The sequence below is a fragment of the Manis javanica genome, chromosome 3 (assembly GCF_040802235.1).
Source record: "Manis javanica isolate MJ-LG chromosome 3, MJ_LKY, whole genome shotgun sequence".
NCBI lineage: Eukaryota > Metazoa > Chordata > Mammalia > Pholidota > Manidae > Manis > Manis javanica.
The window spans coordinates 58895054-58922625 of NC_133158.1; the positions used below are offsets into that span (position 1 = coordinate 58895054).

The 27572-nt window shown below is 41.0% G+C and overlaps 1 protein-coding gene across 2 annotated transcripts in view; it reads right to left on the reverse strand.

Moving 5' to 3' along the window:
- PARP14 (poly(ADP-ribose) polymerase family member 14) overlaps nt 1–27572 on the reverse strand; it is a 45210-nt gene that overhangs the window by 8795 nt on the left and 8843 nt on the right. For both annotated transcript variants that reach the window (XR_012129175.1, XM_073231541.1), the window contains exons 5-12: nt 25348–25584; nt 18468–20716; nt 16013–16249; nt 15287–15508; nt 12398–12476; nt 10165–10314; nt 9841–9903; nt 9344–9511 (exon numbers count right to left, since the gene is read on the reverse strand). Coding sequence is in view for 1 of the 2 variants with exons in the window: in XM_073231541.1 (XP_073087642.1) it covers nt 9344–9511; nt 9841–9903; nt 10165–10314; nt 12398–12476; nt 15287–15508; nt 16013–16249; nt 18468–20716; nt 25348–25584 (3405 nt within the window). In the remaining variant the exon portion in view is untranslated. The remainder of the gene's footprint in view (nt 1–9343; nt 9512–9840; nt 9904–10164; nt 10315–12397; nt 12477–15286; nt 15509–16012; nt 16250–18467; nt 20717–25347; nt 25585–27572) is intronic.

A 27572-nucleotide genomic window follows, 5' to 3' on the forward strand; every position in this document is an offset into this window, starting at 1 on the left:
TCATCACCTGACTTTATGCATGTATCCTCATTTTCGCAGATGTCTTTAAGGAACTGACTTAAGCTAATTTTGTAAGACACCTGGAATAATCTATTTGTTATAATAATTCTTTGCACACATGTTAGCCATGAGCCTCCAGGTCTTTTCCTCCCACAGCCAGTGACTTTTAGCTGAGTTGCAAGGTTCAAGGTTGCGACCTAAGCAGGTCTTTTCCTATTTTCATCATGCTGTCTTTTTTTATTATTATGCTATCATTGATATACCATCTTACGAAGGTTTCATATGAACAACATTGTGTTACAACATTCACCTGTATTATCAAGTTCCCCCCACACCCCATTGCAGTCACTGTCCATCAGCGAAGTAAGATGCTGTAGAGTTACTACATGTCTTCTCTGTGCTATACTGCCTTCCCTGTGCCCCCCTACATTATGTGTGCTAATCGTAACAGCATGCTGTATCTTGCTTCTCAAGCCTACTGCCTAGGTAAGATCATGAGTCCATTCAAAAGCACCATGAAAAGCCATGGAGCAGTCCTGTATGACTGGCAACTGGCAAAGTCACATTGCAGGCTGAGAGGGGCAATATAAAAGTTCCCTGGCCAGCTTGGTATGATAGACTAAAGGCCCACTTGGATTATCCTTCTAATGGTGCCCACCATTACTGCAGAAGTTAGAGCAGACCTCTTTGACTTAGCTGGATAAACAGTGGGAATGTAGACAAACTCCATTTAAACTAACCAACAGTTTGTGCATTGTTTTGATCAGATGATCAGGGATAAATGGGAATTCTCCTTTGCAAAGTTGTGGTTATTTCATGATATTTGGAAGAATTTAAATGGGAGTGTTCAGATACCTTCATTCCTCTCTCAATAACAGTTACTGTGTCCCATCATGGGCTAGAGCTCATCTAGGCACTTAGGCCACAGAGGATATGATACATGGCAATGAAGAGATGTCAATCAAGTATGGAAAACTGCTGGGAAGGCTATGCCAGAAAGAACTGTTTAACGGGGTCATGGTGTGTTCGACCTGGAGTGTTTAGAGGAATAAGTCTGTTTTGGAGAAAGATAAATCTGGGGGAGGTGTACAGAAGGTGCTGGGGCAGGGAGCCCAAGTTTAGGTAGGAAGCTTTATTAAAAATTTAGGCAAAAGACAAGAGCTGAACAAAAAGAGGTCAGAATGAAGTCAGATGTAGGCACTGAAGAGATCATTAGGAATTAAGGTTAGCAGGATGTAGTGCCCAACTGGGGATCTCCTTGACCCTTTGTTCTCCCTTTTGCCACCCACACACTTTCCTGTGTACATCAGGAGTCACATAAGGCAGTTGTTTGTTTACATGTTTGCCTCCCATGGTAGGCTGGGCACTTTCTGTGGACTGGACCCTTTTCTTAGTCATCCTTTTATCCCCAGTGCCTACGCATGGTGCCTAGCACATGGCAGGCACTCAGAGAATATTCCATCAAAATAATTAATAAGCTATAAACACAGAAATGATCAAGAGCTTATAGTCAATTGAGTCCATGTACAGAGTGATGTTTTTAACCTGATCAGGGACAGAAGAGGAAGGGCAGGTTTGGGAAGGCACTGTTGGTTCAGATAGTGAATCGAGTTTGAAATTTGCCCTGAGCTTGAGATGCCTGACTACTCAATTCTCCCCTTAGGCAGGTGTCTATAAGGACAGGGACAGGGCTTCCTTTACTGCCAGAAGCTGTCTTGATCACAGTCCCAGTTCAACTAAAAAACACCTCTAAGGGAGAAAGCTCCCCCATCCATTAGTCTAAGGACCAGCTCAGGTGGTGATAGAGACTGGTAAAGAAGGCAAGCAAGGAGGATCTGCTGGCCTTGATTTATTTGTGCAGACCAGCAGTACCACCAGGTCAATAGGTCTGCAGTGACTCAGAAATACTCAAACAGGTGCACATATTTATACAGAAGAAAAACAGCCTCATCTCTTGTTTCTTCTTTCACTTCTCCAGGGCCTCCTCTGGGAAGGTCTGGGCCACCCCTAGGCTGCCTGCTTTCTTGGCCCAAACAAAGCTAAGGTAGAAACATAAGACCAGAGCTCAGAGGAAAAAGCAGATGGAGACAGAGACTGAGAAGTCATTAGGGGGTGTCCATTAAATATAGATAGATGATCCAGTTTCTTCCTCTAGATGATTTGGATGAAAAAAAACGTATTCAGAAAAAGCCACTGACATCCATGCTAAAAATAGCTCTTCTCCTGAACTGTTGCCACATGGAGTTTAGATAGTCTGTGAGATCCACCTGGGAGAAGAATAAATCAGTTAGCTAAGAACAGTGTAAGCTGACTTCAGTAGCACCATATAGTTATGACTTTGAATATACAGCAAAAGTTAGGATCCCAGCTGAAATGGAATGATTTCTCAATGAATTTACAAAAGGAAACGACCAGATTGAGACAGCAGTAAATCAAATGCCTTCTACAAGGACAAATCACTTTGAAGACGAGATTAAATCAGGAAGCCTTGGATGACTGTTTGGAAAGGATTAATCAAGAACTGGGTTCAGTTTGCATGACATTAAAGAAATTTGTTTTGCACACCTCTGTGAGTCTTTTGAGATTTGTAGCCATTAAATTTTGAGACATTTTTGTTTGCACTAATGTATAATTAGGTACTCAGAAAAGGCAAACTATTTTGTACTGTTTATAAGCTTTCAAACAGTTTTATAATCATGCTATTCTTTACGTTTGCTATTTTATACTTCAGATGGTCACATATTTTCAAGATATTTTTGTTGTGCTCAGGAATCTCTTGGATATTTTACTGCTTAAAAAGTATTATTTAAAAATACTATATGTCTCCAATTTATATCAAGAATCAGGAAATGTAAACGGGAGACACCATATTTATAAACAAATAGTGTTATCCTTTAACAATGAGCTTTGCACATCAATTTTATAAACTTGTTATACACTATGAAAGATAAATGAGGAGATGGGATTAAAGATGGCAGCGTGAGAGGAGAGACAGAGGCTTCCTCCTACAACTGGATACAATTAGAAAATTTAATTGGTGCAACTAATCCTGAGAGAGCAACAGGAAAGAGGACCGGGTCAGACTGCACACACCTGGAGAAAAGAGCAGACCTCACCCAACGGGGTAACGTACCAGAGCTGTGGCTCCGCTGGGACCCGAGCCCCTCCCCCACCCCAGCTCACGGGAGGGAGGAAGACAAACCAAGCAGGGAGGGAGTGGAAGGCTTGGGACTGCTGAATACCTAGCTCCGGAGACCTGCTTTGGGAGCAAAAACCTACATTTCATGGTGCTTTCATGAGACTCGCATGACTACCGGGTTGGAACGTTAATACAGGCAGAGTTCCTGGGGACACTGGGATTCCAGCTGCTTGTGGAAAGCAGGGATCCATATCTGGTTGCTCTGGGACAAAAACATACCTGTGAGACTGGCCCACTGGCTCAGGCAGTGGAGACAGGCACAGGAGCCAGGAGGCCGGGAACAGCTCTTTCCTCCCCCCTGGCACCAGTACTGCTCCCCTGCGACCCCCGACATTGCTTCAGGGGCTGAGCAGCTCCAGAATAGAGCTTCTGGACACTAGAGGGCGCCACATACAAATATGAAACGCCAAAGGAACCTTGTCCAGAGTAAAATTATTAATATAACTCCCAAGAAAGACTTAAATGATATGGACCTCGTGACTCTTCCTGAAAGGGAGTTCAAAATAAAAATCATCAGCATTCTAATGGAGGTAGAGAAAGACATCTAAGAACTTAGGAATGAATTCAGATCGGAGATCCAATCGTTGAAGAGCACGATGGAGGGTATTAAAAGCAGGTTGGATATGGTGGAGGAGACAATAAATGAAATAGAAACTAGAGAAGAGGAATACAAAGAAGCTGAGGCACAGAGAGAAAAAAGGATCTCTAAGAATGAAAGAATATTGAGAGAACTTTGTGAGCAATCCAAGCGGAACAATATTCGCATTATAGCAGAAGAAGAAGAGAGAGAAAAAGGGATAGAAAGTGTCTTTGAGGAGGTAGTTGCTGAAAACTTCCCCAATCTGGGGAAGGACATAGTCTGTCAGGCCATGGAGATCCACAGATCCCCCTACACAAGGGACCCAAGGAAGACAACACCAAGACACATAGTAATTAAAATGGGAAAGATCAAGGATAAGGACAGACTGTTAAAAGCAGCCAGAGGCAGAAATAAGATCACATACAAAGGAAAGCCCATCAGACTAACATCAGACTTCTCAGCAGAAACCTTACAGGCCATAAAGGAGTGGCATGATGTATTAAATGCCATGAAGCAGAAGGGCCTGGAACCAAGATCACTTTATCCAGTGAGATTATCATTTAAATTTGAAGGAGGGATTAAACAATTTCCAGATAAGCAAAAGCTGAGAGAGTTTATGTCCCAAAAACCATCTCTGCAGTATATTTTGGAGGGACTGCTATAGATGGAAGTGTTCCTAGGGTTGGATAGCTGTCACCAGAGGTAGTAAAATCATGGTAGGGAGGGTGGAGCAGCTGATTGCGAGGCAAATGCAAAATTAAATTGACTATCCCCAAAGCTAATCAAGGAACAGAGGAAAAGTATACAATCTGATACCTAATATATAAAGAATGAAGGAGAAAGAAAAAGGAGGAGAAACAGAAAAGAACCTTTAGGTTGTGTTTGTAACAGCATACTAAGTGAGTTAAGTTAGACTCTTAGATAGTAAGGAAAGTAACCTGGAACCTTTGGTAACCACGAATCTAAAGCCTGAAATGGCAATAAGTACATACCTATCGATAATCACCCTAAATGTAAAGGGACTGAATGAATGCACCAATCAAAAACATAGAGTCACTGAATGGATAAAAAAACAAGACCCATCTATATGCTGCCTATAAGAGACTCACCTCAAACCCAAAGACATACACAGACTAAAAGTCAAGGGATGGAAAAGATATTTCATGCAAACAATAGGGAGAAAAAAAGCAGGTGTTGCAGTACTAGGAGCAAACAAAATAGACTTCAAAACAAAGAAAGTAATAAGAGATAAAGAAGGACATTACATAATGATAAAGGGCTCAGTGCAACAAGAGGATATAACCATTATAAATATATATACACCCAACACAGGAGCACCAGCATATGTGAAACAAATACTAAGAGAACTAAAGGAGGAAATAGAATGCAATGCATTCATTTTAGGAGACTTCAACACACCATTCACTCCAAAGGACAGATCCACCAGACAGAAAATAAGGACACAGAGGTACTGAACAACACACTAGAGCAGATGGACCTAATAGACATCTATAGAACTCTACACCCAAAAGCAACAGGATACACATTCTTCTCAAGTGCACATGGAACATTCTCCAGAATAGACCACATACTAGGCCACAAAAAGAGCCTCAGTAAATTCCAAAAGATTGAAATCCTACCAACCAACTTTTCAGACCACAAAGGTATAAAACTAGAAATAAATTGTACAAAGAAAGTAAAGGCTCACAAACACATGGAGGCTTAACAACATGCTTCTAAATAGTCAATGGATCAACGACCAAATTAAAATGGAGATCCAGCAATATATGGAAATAAATGACAACAACAACACAAAGCCCCAACTTCTGTGGGACGCAGCAAAAGTAGTCTTAAGAGGAAAGTATATAGCAATCCAGGCATATTTAAAGAAGGAAGAACAATGCCAAATGAATAGTCTAATGTCACAATTATCAAAATTGGGAAAAGAAGAACAAATGAGGCCTAAGATCAACAGACGGAGGGACATAATAAAGATCAGAGAAGAAATAAACAAAATTGAGAAGAATAAAACAATAGAAAAAAATCAACGTAACCAAGAGCTGGTTCTTCGAGAAAATAAACCAAATAGATAAGCCTCTAGCCAGACTTATTAAGAGAAAAAGAGAATCAACACACATCAACAGAATCAGAAACAAGAAAGGAAACATCATGACAGATCCAACAGAAATACAAAGAATTATTAGAGACTACTATGAAAACCTATATGCTAACAAGCTGGAAAACCTAGAAGAAATGGACAACTTCCTAGAAAAATACAACCTTCCAAGACTGACCAAGGAAGAAACACAAAATCTAAACAAACCAATTACCAGCAAAGAAATCGAAGCAGTAATCAAAAAACTACCCAAGAAAAAAAACCCCGGGCCAGATGGATTTACCTCAGAATTTTATCAGACATACCCATTCTCCTTAAAGTTTTCCAAAAAATGGAAGAGGAGGGAATACTCCCAAACTCATTCTATGAAGCCAACATCACCCTAATACCAAAACCAGGCAAAGACCCCACCAAAAAAGAAAACTACAGACAAATATCCCTGATGAATGTGGATGCAAAAATACTTAATAAAATATTAGCAAACTGAATTCAAAAGTATATCAAAAGGATCATACACCATGACCAAGTGGGATTCATCCCAGGGATGCAAGGATGATATAACATTTGAAAATGCATCAACATCATCCACCATATAAACAAAAAGAGAGACAAAAACCACATGATCATTTCCATAGATGCTGAAAAAGCATTTGACCAAATTCAACATCCATTCATGATAAAAACTCTCAGCAAAGTGGGTATAGAGGGCAAGTACCTCAACATAATAAAGGCCATATATGATAAACCCACAGCTAACATCATACTGAACAGTGAGAAGCTGAAAGCTTTTCCTCTGAGATTGGGAACAAGACAGGGATGCCCACTCTCCCCACTGTTACTTAACATAGTACTGGAGGTCCTAGCCATGGCAATTAGACAAAACAAAGAAATACAAGGAATCCAGATTGGTAAAGAAGAAGTTAAACTGTCACTATTTGCAGATGATATGATATTGTACATAAAAAACCCCAAAGACTCCACTCTAAAACTACTAGAACTGATATCAGAATACAGCAAAGTTGCAGGATACAAAATTAACACACAGAAATCTGTGGCTTTCCTATACACTAACAATGAACCAATCGAAAGAGAAATCAGGAAAACAAATCCATTCACAATTGCATGAAAAAGAACAAAATACCTATGAATAAACCTAACCAAAGAAGTGAAAGACCTATACCCTGAAAACTATAAGACACTCTTAGGAGAAATTAAAGAGGACACTAACAAATGGAAACTCATCCCATGCTCTTGGCTAGGAAGAATTAATATCATCAAAATGGCCATCCTGCCCAAAGCAATATACAGATTTGATGCAATCCCTATCAAATTACCAGCAACATTCTTCAACAAACTGGAACAAATAGTTCAAAAATTCATGTGGAAACAACAAAGACCCTGAATAGCCAAAGCAATCCTGAGAAAGAAGAATAAAGTGGGGGGAGGGATCTCACTCCCCAACTTCAAGCTCTACTACAAAGCCATAGTAATCAAGACAATTTGGTACTGGCACAAGAACAGAGCCACAGACCAGTGGAACAGATGAGAGACTCCAGACATTAACCCAAACATATATGGTCAATTAATATTTGATAAAGGAGCCGTGGACATACAATGGGGAAATGACAGTCTCTTCAACAGATGGTGCTGGCAAAACTGGACAGCTACATGTAAAAGAATGAAACTGGACCAATGTCTAACCCCATACACAAAAGTAAATTCGAAATGGATCAAAGACCTGAATGTAAGTCATGAAACCATAAAACTCTTAGAAAAAAACATAGGCAAAAATCTCTTGCACAGAAACATTAGCGACTTCTTCATGAACATATCTCCCCGGGCAAGGAAAACAAAAGCAAAAATGAACAAGTGTGACTATATCAAGCTGAAAAGCTTCTGTACAGAAAGGACACCATCAATAGAACAAAAAGGAACCCTACAGTATGGGAGAATATATTCGTAAATGACAGACCCAATAAAGGCTTGACATCCAAAATATATAAAGAGCTCACGCACCTCAACAAACAAAAAGCAAATAATCCAATTAAAAAAATGGGCAGAGGAGCTGAACAGTTCTCCAAAGAAGAAATTCAGATGGCCAACAGACACATGAAAAGATGTTCCACATCGCTAGTTATCAGAGAAATGCAAATTAAAACCACAATGAGATATCACCTCACCCCAGTAAGGATGGCCAACATCCAAAAGACAAACAACAACAAATGTTGGCGAGGTTATGGAGAAAGGGGAACCCTCCTACACTGCTGGTGGGAATGTAAATTAGTTCAACCAGTGTGGAAAGCAGTATGGAGGTTCCTCAAAATGCTCAAAATAGACTTACCATTTGACCCAGGAATTCTACTTCTAGGAATTTACCCTAAGAATGCAGCAGCCCAGTTTGAAAAAGACAGATGCACCCCTATGTTTATCGCAGCACTATTTACAAAGCTAAGAAATGGAAGTAACCTAAGTGTCCATCAGTAGATGAATGGATAAAGAAGATATGGTACATATACACAATGGAATATTATTCAGCCATAAGAAGAAAACAAATCCTACCATTTGCAACAACATGGATGGAGCTAGAGGGTATTATGCTCAGTGAAATAAGCCAGGTGGAGAAAGACAAGTACCAAATGATTTCACTCATATGTGGAGTATAAGAACAAAGGAAAACTGAAGGAACAAAACAGCAGCAGAATCACAGAACCCAAGAATGGACTAACAGGTACCAAAGGGAAAGAGACTGGGGAGAATGGGAGGGTAGGGCGGGATAAGGGTGGGGAAGAAGAAAAGGGGTATTATGATTAGCATGTATAATGTGGGGGGTGGGGTAAAGGGGAGGGCTGTGCAACAGAGAGAAGACAAGTAGTGATTCTACAACATCTTACTGTGCTGATGGACAGTGAGTGTAATGGGGTTTGTGGGGGTGGACTTGGGGTAGGAGGAAAAAAATAAAAGATCAAAGAACATTTAAAACTGTTTAGAAGCCTTTCCATCAATCTCAGGTTAAATAAATGTTTTACATTTAAAAAAAAAGAAAGATAAATGATAGATAGACAGATACATGAATATATAGACATAAACAAACAGATAATACATTGGCTAATCTGCTAGGACTAGATAAAACTACGAAGGGAAGGAAAACATAAAGGGACTATAAAATTTACTTTTAGATATAGAAAGCAGACATAGCATTCCATGTGGGAACATTAAGAGGAGTTGTAGAAACTTAGAAAAACCAAATATGGGACAGAGGATTAGAAGGAAGTCCAGAAAGTGAACAGCTCATTAATGCTAAGTTTATGGAGGGCCTAGAATGCCAGTGTGAGATACTCGTACTTCCTGAGCAGAATCTGATGGAGTGATGGGTCCATGGCTGAGTGCTCTCTCTCTAAGGGTAAGTGGACATCCAGGAAATTAGACTCAACAGCCAAAGTCTACAAACCTGTCCCAATGGCTGGGAGACAGATGGATGAGTAATTCCGTTTTTCACACTCTTGCAAAACATAGGATATTGATCTCTTGACATCATTTCCACCAACGACATGAATAATATTCTTGCACTTCAATAACCCTCCTTGGGTAATTATATAGTCACAATTGCCCTGTTGAGCTGGGAAACACATGACAAAAAAATACATTAGAGGCTGAACCCCCTCTTTGTTTAGAAAGCAAAATGTTTGGGATGGCAAATAAAGCATTTAATGTGAATGGGAAACTCCTAAAATATCTTCAATGACTCTTTTCTTGCTTACTACCCCTTTTTAACTGAGAGATTACTTTTCACATATAATTCTCCGTGATTTGAATTGTTTTGCCAAATGTATGATTTTAAGATTCACAGGTTGTCTCCTCAATCCCAAGATTTTCCCCAGCCTCTCCACAGCCTCCCATATTCAGCCTTCCACTTACAGTTTAGGACCAAAAAGTAACATGTCTTACTTTGGTGAGAACATTCCATTTCCACATTTTGGCCAGCACATTCTAAAATTGCTTTGGAGACCCCTACAGGAGAAAATCAAGATGATGCAAACATGAATAAAAAATCAGTACAGTACATTTTCATTAAAATGATTGCCTCATTATCTAAACCTTTTCCCCATCATCAGAGGAATCCTGTAGCCTGGGTATTTCTGATAAAAAAGAAGAAACATTCATAAAACAATTGTTACCAATTATTAGAAACCATGTCAGAATTTTTACATTATTCAGTATGGATAAACCAACAGTTAAATATTACACTCATCAAAATCCTCAGTAAAGTACCTGCTTTGAGATTAAATGACTTTGATGTTGAATTTACGATCACATCTGCCTCTTCTCTGGTGATATCTCCAGAGGCCACCTGAAAGGTGATGGGTCCAATCTTCATTTCACGCATTCCTAAATCAGGGCTAGAAACAGTCCCATAGAAACCTGAGAAGAAAAAAATGGAGTCAATAACCAAGTCAGTTATTGCAAGAATGGTTCAGGTCTCCTGCCCCTCACATGTGCCCGTCTTGTACTTCCTCCTGCCTGTGATCTTTGGCTCTTGACCTGGCCCTGAGTCTGAGCCTCTATGGTCTGCTTCTGAAAAAGGATTATAAACTCTAATACATATCAAACATGGACTTGTGCTGCTGGCCATGGTGAAGGCAGCCCACTAGAGCCTATGTCTCCCACTGATTACACCTAAAAACACAGGACAAGTACAGAAAGCCACTGACAACTGAAAAGTAAACAGCAGGCAGACTGGGGAAGGGAGCCAAAACTTGAAGAAGCAGCCTGTACAGGGGAGGGTTGCCCACTTTGTTTGGTTTTGAAATTTCTCCTCTTTTCTCTCCCAATGCTGGCTCAAATGTGGCCCTAGCAGCAGAACCACACAAGCAAAGCCCTCAGAGATGCCCTGTCCCTGTGGCCAAAGAGTGGCCCCCTACGTGCCAAAGAGTGTGAGAGGCAATCCTCATTACTGGGAATGTTCTTCCTCTGGCACTCCAGGCCCTGCCCCAAGGTGACTCAGTGGCAGAACTCCAGAGTGGCACCCACAGGGTGCGAAGAGACATTCTGTATTTTTGTCCAGAAGAATCAGGAAAAAGGAACCTTTGGCCTAAAAAGTGTATATGTATGTGTACGGGCAATCTCGTTTCTCTCTCTCGTCTCTCTCTCCGCTCTGCCCAAGGGTGACCCTGATCACACAACACTAGGAGGCAACAGAACAGGCAGCTTAAACTCGGAGAAAGGCCGGTCGCTCCGACAAGAGAACCTAGGAAATGCACTCCTGTGAGCTGGAGTGTAAGAGGAATCCTGGGGAGGTGAGAGCTGGAGAAGGTGATTCCCTACTGTGTGTATGAGCTGGAACGAATCCTGAGCTCACCCAGAGCTGTGGGGGGACAGACCCGAGGCAGCAGAGCAAAGGCTTTGAGAACTGAATTAACATCAGAACTGCTACCCAGTAAGAAGGTGAGACCGAACTTTAGGACTGAACTGAATTGATTGATTGCCTGCTAAAGCAAACGAACAAAACAACCACTGTTTTCTGCAGGAGTTTAAGGGGACACAATGTAATACTTAAAATGCCCAGTCTGTAATCCAAAATTGCTTGTCATACAAAGAATGAGTAAAATGTGAACAATTCTCAAGGATAAAGACGATTGATAAAAATGCTAATCTCAAGATGATCCAGATGTTGGAATTATCCAAGACTTTTAAGCATCTACTATAACTATCTTCCCTGAGAGTCAAAGTAAACACAGCTGAATGTATGAGATGATCTGGAATGAATGGACAAAGAAAGAGTCTCTGCAGAGAAATATAAACTATAAAAAGAGAATCCAGTGGGCATTTTAGACTTAAGAATATAGTATCTGAAATAAAAAATTCACTGGATGGGCAGAGAAGTAGGCAGAGAAAAGAGTCAGTGAACTTGGAGGTTGATCAATAAAAGTTATCCAATCTGAAAAATACAGAGAAAAAAAGTTGAAAAAAAAATAGAACAGATCACTGGGACCTTTGGGACTTGATCAAAAGGCCCAACATTCATGTTACTGAAGCACCAGGAGACAAGAGAGACCAGCACAGGAAAAAGATTGAAGAAATGACTGAAAAGTCCCCAAATTTGTGGGAAGACATACATATTCGATTCAAGAAGCCGCTGCTGAGGCTTAACACAGGAGGAACTCAATGCAGCAACAGCAGATTTGACAGAGGGGAAGCACTGGGCTGGTATTTTCCCTTTAAACGTGTCTGTTTCTGAAAATACATCACATCGTCCTTAGACAATCTTAGCCACATCACTAGTTAAAACCCACTGTACAGATTCCATAACAGCGTGCCTATGCTTTCACTTCAGATCACATAAACATGGCCAGTGTCTTACAAGCTCAGGTGTATGGAGTATAATTTAGTATCTTCTTTATCACAAATTCATTTTTTTATGAAAGTCATCCTACCATCTTTCACCTATCATTGAATTGTTATTTAGCAATAGAAATAACTTCCCAATTTAAAAGCTTTACTGAACCTTGTGCATCTTCAGCCTGGGGAGTTTTGTCACTGATGACATTTCCATTACTCCTTCGGGCAAATTCATATGAAAATGCCTGGAAATACAAAGACAGGTTTGACCACGACAATCCTAGGTAGATGAATGAATTTGATGCATCGGGGCTTTTGATCTTGTATGCACATATATTCAAGAGAGAACAACTCTGGAAGTCTTATTTATTTTCATTATAGAGTTTTCAAGTCACAAAAATAATTCTGTTTCTACATGCATCGTGTGAAAACTGCCAAGATGTGAACAAAGATATAAATACAAGGCTATTCATTACTGGCTATTTGTAATAGACAAACTGTTTTAGAACATTTAGCAGTTATTAAAAATCCCATTTTCAAAGAATAGAAGAGTCTTTGAAAGAGGAAATGCTTATTTCATACTATTAAATGAAAGAAGAATGATATTGTCACATTATATAATCCCACTCTTAAAAGCACACATGTATAAGACTAAAATGAAATAAACTAAAAGAATTTCTGCCTTTTGTTGTGTTCAAAGTCTCTATAATGAACATGTATTATTTTCATAATCAGGAAGAGCAAACAACTTGCCAGTTGTAAACAATACAGTGTTAAGAGAAAGATAATCACAAGGACCCCAACACTTCAGTTCTTAGCTGCTTCTTTGTACCAGCAGAGGAACGGCCAGGGGAGTGGTGCTTTGGGGAATGGAGGTGTGTGTGTGTGTCATCTAGGGTCAGTGAGCCTGGAATTCCATTTCTTTGCCTGGTGGTGAAACCCCCAAATCATCACTTTCTCCCTTCTTGTAAACAAGCAGAATTTTCTTGGGAAAAAAACAAGTAACTTCTTGGCTAAAAGGCTAATATAAGGGAAGATGGACCAGGAGAGAGTGCAGAGCCAGGGCCTCAGGCCCACAGGCCTCCAGAGACCAAGGCAAGTAAGCTACACATGAAAGGTGAATGGGTTTGACTCTAGAGAACCACAGGGCACCAGCCGCTCAGGCACGGCAAACTGTTCACGCTGAAATCCACATCTGGTGTGTGCCAAAAACTTGAACTTTGTAGGTCACAGTGGACATCCAGAGTTTTATGTGAAATGTCTGAACCTTAAGTGTTACAACTGATCCAGTTTTTTTTAAATAGCCCCAAGGAAGCATGTCTAGAGGCCATGTTGAGACCATGGGCTGGTTTTGCAACTTCTGTTACAGTTTCCACCAAAAATCATCTCAATAAGTCTTGATGATTTTTGTGAAAATACAACCAAGTTTAACTGTCCCTAAAAGTCTTAAGAGAAGAAGTGTCACAGCCATGTATGGAGAATCCATACTATTTCCAGTGGCAATAAAGGTGACTGTCTAGACTGATCCTTTCATAGAATACTTGCAGAGTACTCAGAGTCCTTAGGGAGGAAAATAAAGACGAGTTGCACAGAAATAGTGAGATTTGATTGTTTTAGGTCCATGTCACAAGACTCATTCTCCTATTCACTCAGCCACTCATTAAAAAACTCTTAGCATTTCATTTCCCTAATTTAGTTCACTTTTGTATATAAATCTTAGCCCCTAAAGTAATTGTGATTTATCACAAGATGGGAAACCCATGCTATATACCCATTCCATGGTCCCCTTCACCTTGTACACTACAAGCCAAAGGGAGGGTGTCCAAAGCATTTATTGACTAGAAATTACTGTGGTTATGCAGGCCAACCAAATGGAACACATACATATTTTGCTCAGTGGTTTGGCCGCTTGATTAGAATTCAGGTTCAATTTGCTTCTGAAGAACTTACAGGTATTATCTAGATCCAGAAAAGAATTTAATGTGACCAAAAAATTCAGGTGGCCCATGATCCATGGACACCTCTTAGGTTGCTGACTTAATCTTTTTGTTTAATTCTTGCACTATCATGAAACTGTTCAAACATTTAATGGCAGCTACTTTATTGGACTCTTAAGAACTTGGAGGGCAGGGATAATGGCTTCTTATTAAATACCTCTTGTTCTCCCATAATGCCAAGTCCAGTGGCTCATACATAGCTGATGTTCAGCAAATGTGAGCTTTTGATGGACTCTCTATGACCAAAGATGGTTCTGGTATTTCTGGTCCCCAAGTTCTATTCCTGTGTGGATGTTCTGAGTTCATTCTAACAACACCCTTCAACTGGATCTCATCCTGACATTCTCTTATTTATAGGACCCCAACTTATTTTTTCCTCCTACTCACAGGACCCCAACTTTTATGTTATCTATTAAAATTTCTATTTTCATATGGAAGAGAATCAATCCTATAGATGAAAAATAGGATTAAGGGACACACCAACTCCTTTGCAATATATGGGCCTTATTTGGATTCTAATTCAAACAAACAAGCTGTAAAAACAAAGTAAAACATTTATGAGACAGCTGTAAATTTGAACACTGACTTGGTAATTGATGAAAAAATGGAATGATTTCAATATCTTTTATGGGTGAAATAGTATTGTGTTTATGTTTTTTAAAAGAATCCTATTGTCTAAAATACTTACTGAATAGTTTATGGGTCAAATGTCTGTCTGAACTTTGCTTCAAAATATTATGAGAAGAAGGGAAATAACTGGAAATAAAGATAAACCATAAAACATATTGGCCATAGGTTAATAACTGTGCAGATGAATGATGGCTACAAGGGAGCTCATTATACTTTTGTCTACTTTTATGTATGTTTGAAATACCCTTTAATAAGAAATTTTTTCTTTATCTATAAATTTGAAATTTTCCATGCCACAACTGATTTAGAGTACCCCTTCATTTTCTCATATGGGAAATACATGAAAGAAACAACCTATTAGACCAAGAAGACATTTGAGAATATTAGGGCTTAGCTGCCAAAGTAACCACAAGTGAATGAGGCAGTACCTGAATATTTTCAAGATCATTTGGGTGCAGCAGAAAATGAACCATTTGTAAAGTTGTCTGGCGATTCTTGCTACTAAATTTGAACACTTCAGAAACAATTAGTTCAGCAAAAACATTTTTAGGAAACCCCAAATTTCCTGTTCCTATTGCTGGAAATGCAATTGATCTCAAGGACAAACTGGCAGTGATTTCCAAACATTTTCTGATTATGTCTTCCATGATCTGAAAAGCACAAAGCACATCTTTATATATCTTGCCTAGAAACGGGAGTTAGAACAGAAAGAACAAGAAGTTAACAACTTTGTGATCCCTGTGTCTACTCCTTTTTGCTTTCGAGAGGTGAAGGGCTGTCAGAAGGGGAAAGGAAATACAGGAGTAGATGAGGAAAAAGAAAAGGAAGTGTGAGCGATTCTCCAGAAAGATCCAAACTCAGTGATGAAGGAAAGAAGTGAAGCAACTATGGTTCTAATCCTTCACTCTCGTCCATTCTTCAAGCCCATGCCTGGCCTTCCTCTCTAAAAATGTGCTCGCTTCAGTGACTCCTCCCCGGCCCCATAAGGAGGAAGCACTGTAATCACCTCGCAATAGTGACTAGTCTTCAGGAGACGTTGGCTACCACTGGTGGAACCTGCCAAGAATACATTACCAAAGAGAAAGGGATGGTCCAATCTACATTATAATGAATGGGCTACCTAATTTCCTGGAGAATTTAAAACCAGGCCCCACCTTGAGTGAAGATGTGCTGCCATTCTTCCAGGTCGGAGGCACCACGTGAAGCACGCAGTGGCAGTGCAGGCTGTGGCCTCTGGTTTGCAGAATTGTGCCCACACCAACCTCTGCCATTTGTCCAGCTATGTTCAGTTCCTCCTGGAGCTTTGGCCCACCTTTTGCTAAGATGGCCTGAGAAAGGGGCCCTTTACCAAGTTGGAGGTCCGAGGAAATGGAGTTCACAACAACATCAGCCTTAAAAACAAAACTGACAATTCGTTTCAAATTCTGACATGCAGCATTCATCAAGGACTGCTATCTTTGTACCACTGGGCTGGGCACAATGGGGGACAACTAAAATGACTGATTTTCATACACTGAAATACCACCCCAAGACAAAGTGTTATTAGATGTATTTTAAATAACATTCCAGGACAAAAATGGGCTGTCAAAAGCAATACGGAAATGACAGGATCACTGAAGGAGTACAGAGGAAGTGGCTTTAGCGGCCAGTGAAGACACTGTGAGTGCTGCGGAGTCTTGGGAAACAGGAAGAGTTGCACAGCAGGCAGAGAAAAACACAGCAGTCAGAAGGCAAACTGCACGGGCATCAGCAAAGTGGGCTGTGAGCTGTGAGCAGATCCATTTGACCTGAGAGAGAGTTTCTGCAGCAAAATGGCGCAAGCCAGGCTAGAGGTGTCACCTTGGGGGTAGAATGCAAAGACCCTTGAGTGCCAAGCCAGCTGGACTTCCCGACAATGAAGAGCCTTGGAAGCTTTTCCAGCAGGACAGTTCATGTGAGCAGACCAATAAGGCTAGATTGAGAGGCCAACAGAAGACAGGAGAAGGAATGTGACCAACTGATTTTCAGAGTCACCCTGCATGGGTCACTGGGCACACAGCAGGTACTGTGGCATCAGACGCCACGCATCTGTAGGACTGACAGGAATGGAAGGAATGTCTTACTATTCAGTGTTCAAGGTGGATGAGGAACGGAACTCATTCCAATTACTGACTCTTGGTCCAAAGAGTTTTTGTTTATTTGATGTCTCAAATGAGAAACAAAATTATTTTTAATATTTGGAAATTGTGCAGTGGTCAAGAACCTGAACAAATTCCAACCCCTCCAACTCTCATTCTTTCATCTGTGAAACGAGAAGATGCCTGTGCCTGGCGTCTACATCTTGGCATTGAATGAGAAAAATGCATGCCGAGCACTTAATATATGCCTGGCACATAGTAAATAATCAGTGTTAGTTCTCATTCTTTTCATTATTACTTGAGATTACTGTAAGTAGAAGTCCAATTTAAAAAAATCTTTTTCCATACTTTAAACTACAACAAAAAATATTTAAACAAAGTAACAACTTGAAAACAAAAAAGGAGGATGACCCACAGAATGGGAGAAGATAATTGCAAATCAAATACCTGGTAAGGGACCTGTATCCAGAATATATAAGGAATTCTTAAAACTCAGTAATAGAAAGATAACCGAATTTAAAAGCAGGCAAAAGATCTGAATAGACATTTCTTCAAAGAAGCTCCGTGAATGGCCTTCCGGGGAATTCCTTCCTCAGGACTGCCCACCACCCCTCAGTTAAAAAGAAGTAACAACCTGGGGGAACAGAGGGCTTTCAGGGCTCTGTTGGGCAAACTACTTAACCCCTCCGACTCTCATTCGTTCATCTGTGACACAAGAAGACGCCTGGAGTCTACTTCATGGCATTGAACGAGAAAAATATGATTTCTACTAATGTTGAAAAGGTTGTTAAATACATTCTTTAAAAACATGTCACCCTCCTTCGATGGGGTATGAGGGACTTGATAATATGGGTGAATGTAGTAACCACATTGTTTTTCATGTGAAACCTTCATAAAAGTGTATATCAATGATACCTTAATAAAAAATAAAAATAAACAAACAAACAAATAAATAAAAACATGTCACCCTCTAGCAGACCTGCAAGAATGGTCCCTACATGATACCCAGACCTTTCCCAGGTCCACCCATATTTTCTTTCTGGTGTTGGGTGCTAACCATCCCTCAGACCCAGGGGCTCTGCTCACTGTGGCTCAGCTCCATTGACAAGATTCCTGTCCTCTGCCCCCATCGTGTGCTCCATTCTTCCTGTAACTGCTATCGATAAATCTGATGGGAAATTAACTTTTGATTTGCCAAAATACAGCAGGGGTAAAGGCACTGAAAAAGTAGAGAGAGACTTGTGAATGTAAGGTTTTCACAGTTACTAGAAACCTGCTACCCTGAATACACTTTCAGTTCCCACCCATAAGTGGCCAATCTCTATTAGCAGGTGTCCTGAAGCAGCCCTGTTTTCTAAGGAAAGCTGTTTCAAGGTGGGGCTGGGGGACACGGATCCTCTCGCTTGCTTCTTCCCTGGATTCTGATCTTCCTTTGGCGACAGACTAAGGAAGGCCGGGGGGGAGGGGGGTGGCTGGAGTGAGGGACACTCACCGTAGAACTCTGTACATCTCCTCTGACCAACAGGATCCTCAGGCCTTCTGGGGTCAGCAGAGTTCGTCTGCTGCCATGAACTTGTCTCACGCTGGGTGGGACCACTGCTCGTAAATTGGGCAGGGAAGCTGTGTCAGGCTGGACATCCTTAAAGACATCCTTCACAGCATCGGCAAAGGCCTCCACAGTCTTCTCCACTGAACCCACGAGGTAAATCTCTTTTAAGGTGCATCCGGCCTGGCTACGCTGGAAGTTTTCCTTTATTGCCAGAACAATGGCCCCCGCACACAGGGCCAAGGGAAAGCCCAAGACCCCGGAACTAACAGCAGGGATGGCTATGGATCGGTACTTGTGTTCTTCAGCCAAACGCAGACTCTCGCCCACAGCTCTCTTCTGCTGACATACGTGCTTCTCGGTCCCATCTTGCTTCCACTGGGGCCCTACCAAGTGGATCACGTGGTGGTACGGGAGCTGTCCTGCTTTTGAGATGGTGGCATGGCCAGGTAGGACCTTGCCCCTCCTCTTCACTATCTGGTCACAGTCTGCTTGGAGCTCAGGACCAGCTGCTTGGGAAAGAGCAGCCGCCAGGCCACCGCTGAGCTTGAGGTTCTCGTTTGCCATGTTCACCACCACGTCCACGGGAAACCGTGTCAGATCTCCCTGCTGCACAGTGAGGGAGACTCCTGGGACCACCTCCGTCCGGCAGAGGCACTTCTGCGCCCGCGTGCCACCTCCTGCCTGCTCTCCTTCACTCTCCTGTAGCTCAATACAACAACCAAATAACTGTTTGACTTCACCTTTATAATACCGGGCTTTGTCCTTGAAGAACTGGCTGGTTCCTGGCTTATCGATACGGATGCTTTTAACACAGACTGAATCCCGGGCTTGCTTGATAATGTTCATTTCCTCCAGGACTCTGATCTTTGGGCCAATTAGTAAAATGCCTTTTTGTTTATTCTCAGAATTGAAAATTACCTGAACACCTGTCCTCTTTATCTTTTGCCAGAACAGCTTCTTTTCTATCCTTAAATAATCAAAAACTAAGGAAGACTTTACTTCAATCAATCTCTCTATTTTGATGTGTTTTTCCAAGAACTCGTAAAGCAAGTCATGGACTTTATTTACTTCTCCTACATAGCCTGAGATCATGACCTCAGCTGTGGTGCCTGAAGTCAACTGATTGATTACTATAGTCTTTGGGGAGGAATTATATTTCTTACTTAAACTCTGAGTGAGCTCCTTCCATTTCTTGTCATTAAGAACTCCCTTGTCCTCAATATCTATGCGCTTATAATTTAAGGCACTGCTTATTTGCTTTTCAGCTTCTAATAGGACGTCAAAAGAATAGCCAGTTAAGAAAACAGTTGTACCATCTAGCTCACAAGTTGCAAGAATTTTCTGTGCTATAAACAGAGACTTAGAGAGTTCTGCACAATTTACTTGTTGCAAAAACTGGAAAACCTCAGGGGGAACATGAATGTTTTTCTTAGCCATGGCATACACCTTTTCCTGGATTTCCCACTTTACTTTACGCACATCTGCTTGGAGTCCTTTCAAGTACATGTGCTGACTGGCTTCATCATAGGAAATCTCCACATCCGGGCATTCTGTGCAGAGCTGCTTCTGTACACCACTGTGGTACAAAAGAGAATACTTTCCTGGAGAAATAGCCACTTTTTCCTTCAGACTTTGCTTTTCTCTTTTAATTTTTTGCATGGTGCTTTCTATTAATTCCTTGATTTGTGACTCAATGCTTTGTATATCCTCTGATTTCCCCACCAAGTTTATAATCCCCAGGCATGCATCAAACTCAGTCAAAATCCTGTCATCTTCTACATCATTTTTCACAGTGTCCCACACTATTGGGTCCACTTTAAATGAGATAACTTTATATTTAGCCCTGATGCTGGAGAGTGCAGTGGAAGCATTTTTCTGCCAGGTCTTGATTCTTAGTCTTCCTTGATTGACCAAGGTGGCCGCAGGTCTGACGGTGACTTCACAGCTGAGTGGAGACCAGGTTAGCTCACAGTGGCAGCGTCTCACTTCATCATTTATCTCCTCAATCAGGTGAGTCTTTTGCTGCAAGAACTTCCACAAGGGAAGAGCCAGTGATTCTCTGAATGGTGCTGGAAGCTTAATCAGAGGTTTCTCCTTTCCATACAAAGCTGTGCCCAAAGAGGTATAGTAAGGGAACACCGAGAGCGGCATATTGAAGAGGTCAAATTTCTTGGTCATGATGGTGTCTAACACTTAAAAGGAAAGAAATAAAATAATAAAGTAATCCCAGTGTAATAAGTTTCAAGTGAAAAAGAAAAAAAGAGCCTTCCTTATTCTAGACAAAAAAAAAAATCCTGTTTATGGAACTTTGATATTATCACATGCTATTCAAAAGCAGCATTACTCTCCAAGTGCTCAAATATAAATTAATATGTGTTAACACTATACAGGTATCCCTTGTTTAGTGGAATAATTACTTCTCAGCCAAGATCACTCTATGTTGAACTTCTGTTAAATAACTTCTTTCTTCCGTTTTTCTGATAACATTGATCTATCACCACCAGGTTAAGAAATAGATGGGAGTTTGGATGCAAGCATGGAGATAATGTTCGCCCCACTGCAAAGAATATTCTGGTGCTCAAAATAAAGCTCACTTAAGAATTATGCTATTTGCTTCTTGTGCAGCCTCACAATTTCAGGCTTCAGATGACTTGGATTCCATTAATATCTCTCAGGGGAGGAGCATAGTAAAAATCAGCTTGGCTTATGTGTCAGACACAATTCTAAGTGATTTACATACATGTTAATTCATTTAATCCTCACAGTGCTTTGAGAGTCACCATTATTATCATCCTATTTACAAATGATAAAACTGAGGCTAGGAAAGGTCAGATGACTCAAACAGGGTCACAAAGACTGCAAATATCTAGGCTAGGCGTCAAGTCAGTGTCTATCTAGCCCCAAAGCCCATGCTCTTGCCCCTCTGCCAGAAGTTCCAGACCAAGATCATCCTCACAGTAACCAGGGAGCCCTGCCTCGGAGACTCCAGTTCAGTAAGTCCTGCGCCTCCCCTATCCTTGCTATGGTCCCCCTCCTGCCTCCTTTACTGGGACAGTCCCTAGCGTGGAATATGTGTGTGGGAGGGGGAGGCTGGCACTCTTCTCCCCAAAGCCCCTCTTCATTTTGTGTTAGTTATTACACAGGTACAAGAGGTCTGAGAAGGAAGGGAACTAGAATGAACCCAAGTAACAACTTGGATTAAGAAAGTGCCCTTGGGTAAAGATGTTAACACTAACTTTACCTTGTCCATGACTACCTCCTAGATCTGGAGCCAGACATAGTATAAAGAAAGTGGCCTTCAGAGGCCCAGACACCAGCTTCAACTTCCCAGCATGGCCTCGTGCAGTTTCCAGGCCTGGGCAGTGGCAGTGACAACTCACACATGCTGAGCAGCCACCACATGCCAAACACTTGCAGCTGTAGTTTCATTTGATCCTCACAAATTCCTCTGAAGTAAATAATAAATGTGAGCCCCAATTTACAGTTGAGAAGACAGAGGCTTTAGTGGGTTAAAGTAATTTGCTCAAGATCACAAAGCCAGTAAGCCCCAAAGCCAGTATTTGAACGCAGGTCTGTCTGACCCAGAACCTTCACAGTTAAGAACTTACTGTGCTTTAAGTTCTCCATCCTTTTCCTCCTCTGTAAAGAAAGAGTAACTGTATCTAACTGCGTGGCTTATTGCAAGGATTCTGTGAGATACTGTGGCAGGAAACAGCAGAAGATCTCATGTCCAATAGGTGTTCAGTATGGATTCCTCTCCTTAAGATTTTGTAAGTCAGATTTTGTGAAATTGAACCAAATAACTTCAGAATAAGTACCTAACTTATTCCTCTCAAATAATGTACATAAATACAATAGTGCTACATAAATTGTTTGTTTTTTTTGAGAGGGCATCTCTCATATTTATTGATCAAATGGTTGTTAACAACAATAAAATTCAGTATAGGGGGGTCAATGCTCAATGCACAATCATTAATCCATCTCAAGCCTAATTCTCGTCAGTCTCCAATCTTCTGAAGCATAACGAACAAGTTCTTACATGGTGAACGAATTCTTACATAGTGAGTAAGTTCTTACATGGTGAACAGTACAAGGGCAGTCATCACAGAAACTTTCGGTTTTGATCACGCATTATGAACTATAAACAATCAGGTCAAATATGAATATTCGTTTGATTTTTATACTTGATTTATATGTGGATCCCACATTTCTCCCTTTATTATAATTATTATTATTATTTTTTTAATAAAATGCTGAAGTGGTAGGTAGATGCAAGATAAAGTTAGAAAACATAGTTTAGTGTTGTAAGAGAGCAATTGTAGATGATCAGGTGTGTGCCTGTAGACTATGTGCTAATCCGAGCTAGACAAGGGCAATAAAACATCCACGGATGCAGAAGCTTTCTCTCAAAACGGGGGGGGTGAGGTTCTGAGCTTCACCACTGTTGTTCCCCGATTTCTCACCTGATGGCCCCCCTGCGACTGTGCCTGTCTTAGGTTGTTCCTCCCTTGAGGAATCTTACCCGTCTCTGGCTAACCAGTCATCTTCTGGAGCCATACAGGGAAATGTAAAGTTGGTAAGTGAGAGAGAAGCCGTATTGTTTGAAAAGGTTAGCTTTTTACTTCTTTGCAGATTTATGCCCTGTGGCTTCTATGCCCAGCACTTGTCTCGAGGTATCTTTACCACCTGGAAGAATTATGATGCTCGGTAAATTCAATATGAGGCATGAATTCTATTTAAGGGTTGTAATTAGGAAGGAAGAAGAAAAGCTATAGAGGTAGCATATGGAAGAAAACATGGGAGGATTGATTATTTCTTTGACATATCTTCTTGTAGAGTACCTTAAGCATGTATAGGTTTTAAACTACTAACTAACTTGTGCACACATATTAACATAATAGGAATACGGTGACATAAACAGAGCAAATCTATAATTACCGTCCATCTCCAGTGAAGCCAAGAAAACCATTTAGGCACCCTAGGCATTTGTGAAAATTTGTCTATGATATGATGGATATTGTCCAACTGTACTTGAACAGTCTGAGAGAAATCAGACAAATTAAAGCAACCCATTTCTGGGATCTGTTCAATCCCATATGTTCTTTTAACCGTAGATAGTCTATAGTCGTAAGATTTTGGAGTGCTACAACTTGTACCCCTCCCAACTCCCATAAATTGTTTTTAATCCAGCTTTATCTACAGTTTGCCACATTGTTGGTAACCCACTGTAAGTGGTAAAATATCCTATAAGAAAAATTAATGTTTTTTGAATAAATATTTTCCATTTGGTTTGTAAAAAAAAAAAATTAATGTTTCAGGTGAACAGAAGATTGTGGAAAAGTGGAGAAGAACATAAATTATGGGGCCAGACTACCCAGGTTCAAATCCTGGCCCTGTCACCTATCAGCTGTGTAACCTGGTCATGTTATTTGACCTTTCTATGCCTCAGTTTCTTCATTTGTAAAATAGGAATGTGATACTAGCAATGCCTGTAAAGCGGTCTCTGTGGATGCATTTTGTAGCACCCCTGCTGTGCAAATCTAAGTCATAATTATTAGAAAGAGCAGCCAGAGAGGGAGAGGGGAATCAGTTTATCTCAGACTGTGAAGAGGGGAATGAGTAAGGTTACCAGACTAGGTGTGGTCAGCATAGTCAGACAGTGGGACAAAGAGGTCAGGGTGAAGGGGAACCTTTGAGAGTGTCCTGCTCTTCACAGGTGTAGTAGCTCTGGCATAAAATAAATCTTAATTAAATATTCACTATTATTAGTCATACACATGTAACATAAGACATTCTAAAAACACACCTAGCTCCCCATGCCATCAAGATGTCTGAAAGCCCCAAAGTTGTCAACTCCCACCATATGTGGGAGGTTAACTTCTAGAGATGCAGCTTTACGTACCTCTCTCCCTGGCCCAAGACGAGGCCAAGGAAGATTTAAGGAACATGTGAAGCTCCTCCTCCTTTGTCCCCTTGCCCAAGGATCACTAGGTCATTCATTACACTGGAGTCCAAACCATACCTTCACCCGTTTCCCCAATATGTAAGAGTTTCCTCCAAATACTCCCATGAAACAATTTATCTGGAGCAGGTGGCATGCTACATGGTCCTGTCTCATGCTCCTCCAGTTAATGCCAAGCACAACGTTAATTCTCTCCCTAAGAAGTCTGGCCCCCTGATTCCTACTCCTCAGCCTTGACCTCTGAACATCAGTGGAATCTCCCAGCTGACTCTGCATATGGTTCAGAGAACGGTCAGTCTACCTCTACAAACCCCTCAGAAGTATTTCCCTACAGCTCGGTTGGACATGGTTTTCACAGGGTCACTGCCAAGAACAGTCCTGCAGGCATCCATTGATCACATGAAACCACTCCTATCAATTTCTAAATGATGATACTGACAGGTCACAGGGGAAGTAGTGATGCTTTACAGGAACTGTATGTGTTTCTGAGTATTTCTTTACCTAACCTTTGTTGAAATTAACTTGAGAATTTCTACCTAGTGTAGAGCTAAAACACAGATCACCCCCTTTTAAATACAGTATTTCAAAGATTCTAAGAATAAAGTATTTTTCAGTCCATCATAGCTAAAGACGAGAGAATCTCTTTTTATCGCTCCAAAACTTTACATTGCTCCTCTAAAGTTGAATCACTGGGCTCATTGAGCATTACATTCCAGGTGAACAGGACTGCTAACAGGATTTCCAATGAGATATATGAATACAAAATAAAAAATAAGATATCAACTGATAGCTCTTAAAATCTGCTAAAATGGTTTAGATTATGCCAGGTAAGGTTTACAAAATCAAGCTAATCAATATTACCTTTGCTGTCAAAAAATTCAATCAGAGCTGAACTCTCTTCCGGAAAACATTCAATACTGGCAATTCTTCCTCCTCCATTTTGAGGATTTTCAAATAAAGATTTCAAATTACAGTTTTCGACACCAGGTGGCAGGTTTTCAACCCTGATTGTTTTCGTCACTTCCAGAACTCTTGGAGAAAGCTTAAGGTGTTTCATGGAGTGATGCTTGGCACAATCATCAATGAATTTCATGACATCTACAAACCAAAATCAATCCGTCAATCAGAAAATTATGATTATATACTATATAGAATAAACTATCTGAAAATTAATTGAGAGAAAGGGGGATAAGAATTTATGTGGCTACAATTCCCAGATTCTGAGCAACAATGCACATTTGAATATACTACCTGGATTACTGCCCCTTAGCTGTGTGCCTGCCTCCAGTCACAGCCCTCTCCAACCCTCCCTGACATGCCACCTCAGTGCTGTCTCCAAAACACACAAATCTCCTGCTTTCACTCCTTTCTCAAGTCCTCCAAGACTCCCTAGTACACACAGGCACGAGCTCACAATCCTTAGATAGGCTTACAGTACCTTTAGCTATCTGACTCCAAACTGATTCCCAAGCATCACCTCTGGATATTCCCTGCCATTCATTTTATTTTCCATATTACACAAAAACTCATCATTATTTTGAAAACCCCATTCTCTTTTGCGTTTATATATGCAATTTCCTGTGCCTGAAATGCCCTTCTCCAATTTCTTATCCCGGTCCTATTCCTTCTTCAGGACTTGGCCCAATCATCTCCTCCAAATTAATCAATACTGAGGGCAGACACTAGGATCCAGGGACAGAGAGATGAACAGAACAAGCCCTTGAAAATTCCCCAGCCAGGAGGGAGGAAGTCTTGAAAGCAAACAGGTGGCTTGCTGTGGGGTCAACGAGGCAGGAAGACTGATCCTGGACCTAAGAGAAGGATCCCCAGAGTTAAGTGGTCACTGAGCTGAGTTTTGAAGGATGAAGACGAGTTCACCAGAGAGGGAAGGAAACATTTCAGGCATAGGGAACAGCAGCGGCATGAAGCGACATAGTGTTTGGGGCCTGACAGACTGGGACTGCTGGAGCATCCACTTCGCAGAACGGAGTAGGCAGGGCAAAACCAAGCCATCTGAGTCCCCTTTTCTCCCCTTCCTCACAGCCTGCTGTTCACAGCTGAGGGAGGCAGCTTCTCCTCTTGCACCTTTATTATCCATTTACATATGGGTTTCCTGCCTACCCCAAATGAGTTCCTCAAGAGCAGACACCAAGAATATCCATCTCTGGACCCACAGCACCTAGACAAGTGCCTGGCACACAGTGATGTTTGAGATTTTTCACAGTGAACAAAATTAAGTCCACTTAGCTTTACCTTTAAAAGAAACAGTCATAAATTTGAAATACGCATTGCTCTCTTTACCAAGTCCTTACCATGTCTCTGGTACTATGTTAAGAACTTTTTAAACATTATCTCATTTAATCCTCACAGAAACTGAATCAAGTAGTTGTTATTATCCCCATTTTACAGCTGAGGAAAGTAAAGCACACAGAGGATGGTCATTTGGCCTATCTTGGATAATCAGGTAAATCGCAGGGCTACAATTCTGACTTCATGACCTGTGCTGTTAATGAACTGTCCCACTGCCAAGGCCGTGGAATAGTGAGAGCTTAGAACTGGAAAATGTCCTTGTCTTTCTGGAGGTACCTCTACCAATCTCAGACTGTCTATAGGCTCCTCACACAGACCTCGGAGGACACTCATTTTCTGCAGCACATGCACTTACTCTTCCGGCAACTGTGCTGACCATCAAAGCACTAAGGAAACACATGGTAAAAGGGGATAAGAGAGCAGGTATAGAGGTGGGTTGCCTGGGATCAAATCCAGTTCCTCCATTTACTAGCATTCTCTGTGCCTCTGTGTCCTCAATTGTAAAATGAGGAAGAATAATAATCTCAAAAGGCTGTCGAAAGGAACAAATAAATGAATTCATGTAAAGAGCTTAGCGTAATATGTCACTTACAGTAACACTATAAGAGTGTTTGCTATTATTAGTAGTATTACATCCCAGGAAGCCCAGTCTAGTAATAAATCAGTATTTACTTCTTTGAGTGAGAAAACACATCTGAAAACACCTACTTCTCTGTTTAGAATCACTTTAGATCTAAACCTTAGACTTTAGATTTCTGTTTGGGTGTGTTCTGTCT